This window comes from Phaseolus vulgaris, unplaced genomic scaffold (assembly GCF_000499845.2).
Source record: "Phaseolus vulgaris cultivar G19833 unplaced genomic scaffold, P. vulgaris v2.0 scaffold_18, whole genome shotgun sequence".
Classification (NCBI taxonomy): Eukaryota; Viridiplantae; Streptophyta; class Magnoliopsida; order Fabales; family Fabaceae; genus Phaseolus; species Phaseolus vulgaris.
In genome coordinates this window covers 171,447-182,143 of record NW_027174087.1, presented here as the reverse complement: position 1 = coordinate 182,143, position 10,697 = coordinate 171,447, and the positions used below count along the sequence as shown (strand labels likewise).

The 10,697-nt window shown below is 50.6% G+C and overlaps 1 protein-coding gene across 1 annotated transcript; it reads right to left on the bottom strand.

Moving 5' to 3' along the window:
- Positions 1 to 9,029: 9,029 nt before the first annotated feature.
- On the bottom strand, positions 9,030 to 9,767 carry LOC137817169 (uncharacterized). Its single transcript, XM_068620419.1, has 2 exons — positions 9,282 to 9,767; positions 9,030 to 9,155 (listed from the first exon to the last, which is right to left on the bottom strand). The coding sequence occupies exons 1-2, from the start codon at positions 9,765 to 9,767 to the stop codon at positions 9,030 to 9,032; spliced, it is 612 nt and encodes a 203-aa protein (XP_068476520.1).
- Between the last annotated feature and the right edge of the window lie 930 nt (positions 9,768 to 10,697).

Here is a 10,697-nt window from a genome sequence, read left to right as displayed (position 1 = left end):
CCAGTGCCATTATTGAGTTAACATCTTGAAGTTTCTGTGGTTTAAATTTCATAATCCAGTTCCCTCTATATCATTCCAGTTAAATCAGTAAACATCAAGCACAGTTTGCATAAAAAATATTTTCCAGTAGCTTGTTTTTGTTTTCTTCATCTACTCTAGTGCTTTTCTTTAGGTACTCTTTTGTGTGCCTACTTTTTCATTGAGTTCCTTATTTTCTTGCTTGTCTTTTATTCATTAATCTTTGAGTTTGTCATACATCTAGTATTTCTTTTGTTATAGCCTTTTATTGCTTATACCTTTTCTTGTTTGTCTTCATTGCTTCATTGGTTTTGTTGTGGTTGGCTTTGAGATTGGTGTGCTTTGCTTTGACATCTTTCATTTGAGGATTCCTAGACCTCAAGATCAGATTGGTGCAGGGACATTATTTCTTTGAAGAGTGACTTCTTGTCAAGCCAAATTCACTTCGGCAGTTTGCTACCAAATTATTTTTTGCTAACTTTGTTTTCTTAACTTTGTTTGCTGTTTTGTTGTTTGCTGTTTTCTTTTATACATGGCTTCATATTATAGCAGTGGTTCTTCCAAACAGCATTCTTCTAGCAAAGCTGCTGGTCTTGATGAATTAAAAAAGGCAAAACAAACCATTAATCTCAATGATGAAGCTATAAGAAAGTTGGAGGAAAGATTGCAAACACTTGAAATGAAGCAAGCTAGGTCCTCTCATTCTATTCATGTAGAGCATCATCATCATAGACCTTCATCAAGAGGCTCTTCCAATGATCATGGACGTGAAGAAGATCATAGAAGAAGGAGACCTCAACCCAACTTTCATGGATTTAGACCATCTCATGCTCATGAAGATAAACGTGAAGATGGCTACTACCGAAATGCAAAGGCTAAGCTACCTTCGGTCCAACTTCCTTGTTTCAATGGCTCTAGTGATCCTAATGTATATTTAGATTGGGAGGCTAAGTGTGAACAAATATTTGAGACCCATAAGATCCTTGATGAGCACAAATATAAGCTAGCCACCTTAGAATTTAGTGATTATGCCAAAGAATGGTGGCATACAATTGTAATTGTACCGCCCTGGTAGTCGGGAGTAATGACATGGCGTCGAGCTATTATATAGGCGTGTTGGACGGGACACCTGGTTAGCAGAAGGGAAGGAGGTCGGGGGATTTGCGTAGTCGCCAGTTATTAAGTTGGCGTGCTCCGATCTCCATCATACCTAAAACCGGCGGTCACCGAGTTGAAGATGAAGTCGCCAGATGTGAATCCAGGCGACCAAGTGATTAGAGATCGCCAAAGCAAGGACATCGCCGAAGATAAAGGTAGATGGTCATTTCCCAGTTGGCCAGAGGATGAGCTTGGGAGATAGCCCACTTACACGGTGAAGCAGGTAGGGCAGATCATGAAGGCGACCGGCGAGACCACAGGGAAGGTGTGTACGAAGGCACCCGAACTCGCCATCCAGAAGAGATCGCGCTCCAAGGCATTTATGCACTGAGTATACCATGCATAAGTAACTTAGCCAAAGAAGAGTCAGAAGTAGCGCCCAAGTCAAGGATGCTCCAGATGAAGGCACGTGTACAGCTGGATGCGAGCCACGTGTCCAGATGTGTAACTGCCAGGAGAGAGAAAGTGCCCAGGTATATAAGAGTTCTCAACGAACTTCTGAGGTACGCACGTTCAGATTGTTTCTTTACACTTGCGAGTCTTGAGTACACTGAGAGAGAACTGGTACGGTTCCTTAGAGTTCTTAAGTAATTGGTGGTTCAGTCACTAACTTAGGCGTTGGAGTGCGATCGGCCGCAGCGACGCCGTTTCGTCTTTTGCAGGTTCTTGAGGTGGATCGCGGTGAAGGACGGAGGCAAACACGGCGCATACGTCGATCCAAGTTTGACGAGGCAAAGCTCCAGCGTTTTGGTCAACAGGCAGGATCATCAGGCGCCCACCGTGGGGCCGTGTAAAACCTGTTCCCATCCACAACGTGAGTTCTTGAAGGTTTCTGCAGTTTCTGTGTGGTTGTGTGCTGGTGCAACCATTGTCCGCTGTTCATCTAGGTTTCGTTCGGTAATTTCGCGTTTTCCACCGTTCGTTTGGGTTTTTGTTCAGTGAGGTGAAGTTTTCCGCTGATTGCGCGAGTTTCGTTCGGTGAGATCTGAGTTCTTTGGCTCGTTTGGATTTTCGTGGGAGAAGCGTCGGTTTTTGGTGAAGTTGCGGGTTTCTGTGGAGGTTTTCTGTGTTCTTGAGGTTTCTTTCGAAGTTTCGCGAAGTTCTGACCGATTGATCGCGGAATCGATCGTCGCTGAAGGAGGTGTTGTTCATTGCACTCTGTGATTCGTCAAGTTTTCATGAGAAAAATGAGAAGCAACCGTTCAAGTCCAGTTGCGCCTGTTGCTGCTGAAGGCATCATGACTATGGCGCAGATGGTGGAAATCATGCGTTCGCTGCAGGCGAATATGGAAGCCTCGCGCATAGAGCAGGCGAGAATGCACGAGGACCTGGTCGCCTCTCGGGCCAGGAATGATGAGCTTAGCAGAGTGACTGAAGAACTGTGTCAAGCTCTTCAGGAGCAGCGAGGGCGTCTAGTCGCTGAAGAGGTCGCGCCGTCGACGCCGCCTCGCGTTTTTCCTATGCCTTTCGCTCAGGCGATTACCGACACGCCTATCCCTGCGAGCGTAGTACCTGTGAAGGCTGTTTTTACCGGCGTGGAGGATCCTGAGGCACATCTCACCACGTTCCAACGCAGATGATGCTGTCATGAGGATCAGACGCCGTGTACTGCAAGATGTTTGTGAGCACACTCCAGGGAACGGCGCTGGAATGGTTTGTGAGTCTGCCTACGGGTCACATAACCAACTTCCAACAGTTTTCAAAGATCTTCGTCGAGCAGTATATAGTGAACAAGGCACCGCCCAGGGTGTCTTATGATTTGTTCGACATAAGGCAGTATCAGGGAGAGTCCCTCAGGGACTACCTGAATCGTTTTGGGGCGCAGATGGTCCGCTCGCCAGCCAAAGACGAAGAGATGCTGGTCTACGCATTCAAAAAGGGCGTGCTGCCGGGACCATTCTGCGAAGCTTTGATCAGGGCTCACCCTGCCACATTTGCTGAGGTCAGGCGACTTGCAGTGGCCCACATCGCCGATGAAAGTGAAGTCGCCGAGAAGAGGGGAAGCGTGGCTCCCGCTAGGCCACGTGCCAAGACCAGGATCCAGCCACAGAGGGTGCTGGAGACAGCAGCGGCCAGGAGGGATCAGAGGACTCGCCATCCTTATGATCCAAGGAAGAACAAGGGCAGGGGCCAAGGGCGCCCTCAACCAGCACGCCGAGAGTACAATCGCCCGCCAAAGCACAAGTTTGTCATGGGACTGGCGGACCTGATCGCCATTCCCAATATATCAGCTAGGTTGAAGGCGCCCGAGAATGTGGGCGACAAGGTGCTAGGACCAAAGCCAGACGCCTGGTGCGAGTTCCACCAGGGCTTTGGCCACACCGTGGACTCATGTTTAGCTTTAGGATACCAGCTCGACGATTTGGTCAAGAGCGGGTTCCTGAATGATTATCTGCTGGATAGAAGGACGGGGGGCGCGTTGAGCTCCCAACCAGCAGGTGGTGAGGCTCAGCAGCACGAGATGCCTACCCATGGGGAAATCCACACCATTGCAGGAGGTTTCTCGGGTGGTGTATGCACCGCATCACAGAGAAAGAGGTATGCGAGGTCTGTGATGACGGTGGATATGTTTGAGGACCACTCGCTGGATGTGGACATTACGTTCACCAAGCAAGATCTTCGGGACGTTGTGCCTCATGAAAACGATCCCATAGTCATCTCGTTGATCACAGCAGAAAGGAAGGTCCACAGGGTTCTGGTGGAGCAAGGAAGCTCGGTAGACGTGATGTTCTAGCCGACTTTCACGCAGTTGGATCTGCCCCTTGACCAGCTGAGGCCCTATGGAGGGTGTTTGTATGGTTTCGCTGGTGATCAGGTGGAGGTCAGGGGGTACATAGAGTTGAGGACTACGTTTACAGATGAGGCGGGTTCAAGAACAGAGAAAATCGAGTACCTTGTCGTAAATGCTCCCTCAGCATACAACATTCTGCTGGGAAGACCCACGCTCAACAGAATAGGCGCTATACCGTCGACCCGGCACATGAAGGTGAAGCTGCCGTCTATGGAGGGGGTGGTGATCATCATCAAATCCGACCAGAAAGAAGCAAAGAAGTGCTATGAGAATAGCCTGAAAAACAAGAGGTCTGTGAGTTATGTGACAACCACCCCGCCACCCGGTGTGAAGCCCAGGCCGACGGTAATGAAGGAGAACGCCGGAGGCGACGTGGTGATGGTAGATGCTGAGCAGGGGGAGGGGAACGCCGGTCTAGAGGAGGAAGAGGCGAGGAATCACCCTGAGGAAGCGACGGAGCTGGGAATCGCCAGGGCAGTGATCGCCAGAGAAACCAGACCAAAACCCGTCGAGCAGTGGCTCGAAAGAGAAATCGGGGGAAAGATCTTCAAGCTGGGAAGATCTCTGGAAGTTAAACTTCAGGACCAGATCGCCAAGGTGATAGAGCGGCATCTGGATGCGTTTGCATGGTCCGCTTCGGACATGCCCGGGATCGATCCCGACTTCTTGTGCCATCATTTGGCGATGGACAACCAGGTGAGACCAGTACGACAGAGGAGAAGGAAGTTCAATGAGGAGAGAAGACAGGCGATCAGGGACGAAACACAGAAACTCCTCGCTGCAGGCCACATCAGGGAAGTCCAGTACCCCGATTGGCTGGCCAATGTCGTGCTGGTGAAGAAGAGCAACGGGAAATGGCGCATGTGCGTCGACTTCACCGATCTGAACAAGGCTTGCCCAAAGGATTCGTACCCTTTGCCAAGCATAGACGCCCTGGTGGACAGTGCTGCACGGTGTAAGTTGCTGAGTTTCCTGGACGCCTTCTCGGGGTATAACCAGATCAAGATGCATCCCATGGATGAAGAAAAGACTGCCTTCATGACCGAGAGATCGTGCTACTGCTACAAGGTGATGCCTTTTGGGCTGAAGAACGCGGGGGCCACGTACCAGAGGTTGATGGATCGAGTACTTGCACCAATGCTGGGAAGGAATGTGCAAGCGTACGTGGATGACATGGTCGTGACCTCGCCGGAGAAGAGCAAGCACGTTGCGGACTTGGAGGAGTTGTTCACTACGATCGCCAAGTTTAGGTTGAAGCTGAATCCCAAGAAGTGCATCTTTGGCGTGGAGGCTGGGAAGTTCTTGGGTTTCCTCTTGACTGAGAGAGGAATAGAAGCCAACCCCGATAAGTGCGCGCCATCTTGGCGATGAGGAGCCCGGCTACCGTGAAGGAAGTGCAGCAGCTTACAGGTCGGATGGCCGCCCTGTCTCGTTTCGTGTCAGCTAGTGGAGAGAAAGGCCATCCGTATTTCCAGTGTTTAAGGCGGAATAACAAATTTGCCTGGACGAAGGAGTGTGAAGAAGCCTTCGTCAAGCTTAAAGAGTATCTGGCGAGCCCGCCGGTTTTGTGCAAACCGCTGGTGGGAACCCCTCTCAGGTTGTATTTTGCTGTAACTGAGAGGGCGGTGAGTGCGGTGCTCGCCCAGGACCAAGATCAGGCTCAAAAGCCTATTTATTTTGTTAGTAAGGTACTGCAGGGCTCCGAAACGAGGTATCAGGCCCTGGAGAAGGCTGCACTGGCGGTAGTCTTTTCGGCGAGGAGGTTACGCCACTATTTCCATAGCTTCACGTTGCTGGGAGGATGGTGAAGTGGGCAGTGGAGTTGTCGGAGTTTGATATTAAGTATGAGCCCCGAGGTCCGATTAAGGGACAAATCTTCGCAGATTTCGTGGTCGAGCTCTCATCTGAGGCGACACGAGTTGAGGGGGATGACTTTCGTTGGGTGCTTTCAGTGGATGGATCGTCAAACCAGCAGGGTAACGGTGCTGGAGTCATCTTGGAGGGACCCAACGGCGTGCTGATCGAACAATCTTTGTGGTTTGCCTTCAAAGCCAGCAACAATCAAGCAGAATATGAGGCGCTGATCGCCGGTATCTTGCTGGCTAAAGAGATGGGAGCTAGGGTGCTGATGGCTAAGAGTGACTCGCTGTTAGTCACGGGACAAGTAACAGGTGAGTTCCAGGCTAAAGATCCACAAATGGCGGCTTACCTGGAGTATGTACAGGAATTGAAGAGTTCTTTTGTCTCCTTTGAAGTGGTGCATGTGCCCAGAGAGCAGAATGCCCGAGCTGACTTGCTAGCTAAGCTCGCCAATTCAGGCAAAGGGGGTAGGCAGAGGACGGTGATTCAAGAAACTCTGAAGACGCCGAGAGCATTTGTAGCAGATCACCTGGTTCTTCAGATAAGCAAGTCGACGGAGAAAGCGGCGAGGAGTCACAGATCCCTGACTCAAGAGACCTTGAGGTCGCCAAGAATAAGAGCATGTCGGGGAGAGAAGGTGAACATGACGCAGGTCTGCACGACCCATGAGCCAGACACCTGGGTAACACAGTACAAGCGGTGCCTGGCGGATGGCCTTCTCCCGCTGGATCCGACGGAGGCTAGGAAGATAAAGAAGAATTCTAGCAAGTTCACAACGATTGACGGCGAGTTGTACAGGTTTGGGTTCACTCACCCACTCCTGGAATGTGTGCACGGGGAAAAATGTACAAGAATTATGGCAGAGCTCCATGAAGGGATATGCGGAAGCCACGTCGGGGGTCGAGCTCTGGCCGCAAGGACTCTCCGTGCAGGTTACTATTGGCCAACAATGAGAGAAGATTGCAAGAGGTATGCGCAGTGCTGCAAACAATGCCAGCAGCACGCCGATTGGCACAAGGCGCCTCCTGAGGAGTTGAAGTCGATTTACAGTCCTTGGCCGTTTCACACATGGGGAATCGACATCCTGGGACCATTCCCGCTAGCGATCAGGCAGATGAAGTACTTGGTGGTGGCGATTGAATATTTCACCAAGTGGATCGAAGCAGAACCAGTGGCCCAGATCACCGCACACAAGATCGAGGGTTTCGTGTGGAAGAACATTGTGTGCCGGTTTGGTGTGCCCAAGCGCCTAGTTTCGGATAATGGGACTCAGTTTGCAAGTCACCTGTTGAAGAAGCTGTGCGAAGGGGTGGGAATTCAACAAGTATTTGCATCCGTCGAGCACCCTCAGACGGATGGCCAAGTAGAGTCAGCCAATCGGGTCCTACTGAGAGGGTTGAAGAGAAGGCTAGAGAAAGCCAAAGGAAGTTGGGCTGAGGAGGTACCCCGTATAGTTTGGGCGTACCACACCACCGAGCAGTCAGGGACCCATGAGACCCCGTTCAGCCTAGTCTATGGATGCGACGCAATCCAGTGGAGATCCAGGAGAGCTCGCCGAGATTCCAGAACTTCGTGGAGGAAGACTCGAATGAGGAAAGAAGGCTGAATCTGGATTTGCTGGATGAGGTCAGGGAGGAGGCGAGATTGAAAGCTGAGGCGGTGAAGAGAAGGATTGAACGAAGATATAACTCAAAGGTGATGCCAAGACAGTTCAGAGAGGGCGACCTGGTGATGAGAAAGGCCCACCAGTACGAGATGGAGAATAAGCTGTCGCCTAAGTGGACGGGACCGTTCAGAATAACCGAGGCGCTCGGGAACGGCGCCTACCGCTTAGAGACACTGGAAGGAGGGGCGATTCCTCGCACTTGGAACGCCACACACCTCAAGTTATATTACAGTTAAGAACTTTGTAAGTAAAGACAAACACGAAGTTATATTACAATGTTTCTGTTAAAACAGTTTGGAGGGGGCACTCTTTTTTCCCTAAGGAGGGTTTTTAATGAGGCCACCCAATAAAGAATAGTTTTCAAAGTTTAAAGTGTTTTAGATTGCATGCGTGTTGTTTTTCGGAAAGTTTTGAAGAAAGACCTTGTCACTTATATGTGATTTAAGGCAAGTTGAAGTTATGTTGCATGCTTTCTAAAAAGTTTCAAAGTCCTCATCGTCTTTCGGCGATCGGAGGCACCAGTTAAAGTTAAAGTCCTCATCGTCTTTCGGCGATCGGAGGCACCAGTTAAAAGACCTCAACGCCCTCGCGCGTCCTGAGGCGAGATAAAGACCTCCTCGCCGTCGAGCGAGTGCAGGCGAGGAAGAGTAAAAAGTCCTCAGTGCTTCCAGAGGAGAGAAGATGTAGCCTCTGGGGCAATGTAGAGGTGCCAGTAAAAAGTCCTCAGTGCTTCCAGAGGAGAGAAGATGTAGCCTCTGGGGCAATGTAGAGGCGCCAGTGAAAAGTCCTCAGTGTTTCTGGGGAGAGAAGATGTAACCCTGGGGCAATGTAGAGGCACGAGTTAAAGACCTTCTCGCCGACGAGCGAGTTCAGGCGAGTTAAGGACCTTCTCGCCGATGAGCAAGTTCAGGCAAGATAAAATCCTTCTCGTCTCGAACGAGTTCAGGTATGGTGTAAAGGGTGGAAGAAGTTTGGAGGGTGGCTAAGGTAGGTTCGAAGAGAACGCCTAGCCACCCGGTCTTTTGTTCTGAAGCTTAGGGAGGTAGAGAAGGATCCGAAAGGCGCCTCTACCCCCAGAAAAAGGAACAATGGCCTAGTTGTGAAGGCAAGGGGAAGCTGGTATCGCCAAGAGTCTTTGACGACCAGGAGAAATTCAAGCGATGGCGAGAAAGCCAAGGCCCGTTTTCATAAGGCCGATTAGATGAGCTGTGTCTTAAGCCACTGGTTGGGTTGAAGTTCGTTATTTGAAGAGCGATTTCACGCTAAGGTTCATTACCTTGAGATTACAAGTTGTTAGAGTGATTGTTGTTCGAAGGTCGGTGGTTTGAAGCAATTAGGAATCGCGCTCGTGGAGTTACTAAGTTAATTTCGTTGAAGTGAATTATACGAGGAAAGATAAGGCAGACAAAGAAGTTGTAAGAAGAAGACTTTATAATAAAGTATGATTAGTTCGAGATACATGTACAGAAAAAGGGAAAGTTTATTACAAGTATGTGTAAGGGAGAAAACAAAGGGATAATGGATGGGGGGAAGCAACTAGTCTTCAGAAGGAACAATCTTCCCGTCCACCACTTCGTTGTTGAGAGACACCATGGAGAGATCCAAGTCGGGGTACAGGCAGGCGAATTGTTCCAAGGCAGCGTCGAATCCAGCGGCGAGAATCTGGGCGGAGCTCAGCTCAAGTTCTTCAATTTGTTTCTTAAGCCCCTCGTTCTGCTGCTTCAGCTCTTCAGCTTGTTTCTTGAGTTCTTCAATTGTTTCCCGAGCTTGAAGAAGGTCTTCAGTAACCTTCTTGGATTCCGCCTGCGCCTGGGCCAGCTGTGTGGTGATCTTCCCATTTTCCTCTTTGGCCTCGGCGAGTTTGGCCATGGTGTCGTCTCTCTCCTTTTCAACTTTTCCCAAAAAGACCTCCATGGCTGACCTTTTCTCGAGGTTTTTTACCCTGGCGGCATCTGCTTTGATCAACGCCTCCAGGTCAGCCACTTTGACGCGATAGGGTACCAGCTTGCTCTCCAGCTCGATCTTCTCTTGAGCTAAGAGCTGCACCTTATGGCGTACATCGGTGGCCTCCTTGCGTGCCACCCGGAGCTCAATGCTCATAGCATCTTCCACTTGGGAGTGATCGATCTCGGCGAGCGTTAGATTGCATGATAACCTCTCCGCCTCAATCCTTATGGTGCGATTCTCCTCTCGGAGTGTGAAGATGTCATCCTGGAGCTTCTTGGTGGAACTCTCCACAGCTTTGGATATGATGGAGGGGAAATCCTCCGCCATCATCTTCAGTTTTGCTGAGAAGGGCTCCCACACCCTTTTGACCTCAAGAGAGAGGCTTGCTTGTGGAGGCACTGGGGGGGCTTGTTGTTGGTTCTCGCCGCCACCTTCTTGAGTTGGTTGTTCAATGGGTGCTTCTTGGCGTGGTGGCGACGTCGGGGATTCAGTGATGAGGATAGGCGAATTGTGAGCACCCTCATCCCCGACTGGTGCGGCATTTGCGGTTGAGGCGTTTGAAGGAGGACCCCCTCCAGCTGATACATAGGGCGTGGAGGTGCTCGGGGGGTTCTCCATAAAGTTGGGCTCGGCAGCCTCAACCACAGGAAGCGCAGATGCCAGAGGAACTGCTTGGACTGGTGAGGTGGGAGCTGGAGCAGGAAGCAGCGTGGGAGGTGGAGCTGGTGTAGAAGGTGGTGTTGATGTTGGAAGAGGAGGTGGAGCAGATGGTGAAGAAGGCGCCACCCTCTTCCTCTTGGTGATAAGGCCATCTTCAGTCGCCTCATCGTCTTCTTCGTCATCCTCTTGGACAACCTGAGGGGTTTTCCTCTTTGGTTTCCTGAGGACGAGCTTTTTGCGCTGTTGTTGGGCGGGCTGGGCAACCGAAGGAGCTGGGCCTTTAGGGGGCGATCTCCCCTGGGCGGCGGCGATCTCCACCACTGAGTTTGGCACGGTTTGGGAACCCGACGCCAACCCGTGGGCTCGGGCGAGTGCCCTCAACTCAGCCAGTTTTCCCTTGCCCAACATGAGGTCTGCATGATGCAAAGGAACATGGGTCAGCTCAGAGAGAAAGAAAAACGCATAAGTCAGTATGCAAGAAAGGCAGATAAGTGATGCAGAAAATAAAACCAAAGTCTTGTGCACAATAGACAAGACGCCCAGCAACAGTTAACAGAGGGATAGCACAAGGCAAAGACTTAAATGTTGAAGCGCTAA

Excerpts from the sequence above, each read along its gene's own strand:
- LOC137817169 (XM_068620419.1), bottom strand. The coding sequence starts at position 9,767 with ATGGCGGAGGATTTCCCCTCCATCATATCCAAAGCTGTGGAGAGTTCC. Across the intron at positions 9,156-9,281 it reads CGCAGGCGGAATCCAAGAAG|ATTCTCGCCGCTGGATTCGA; the intron begins GTTACTGAAGAC and ends AGCTCCGCCCAG.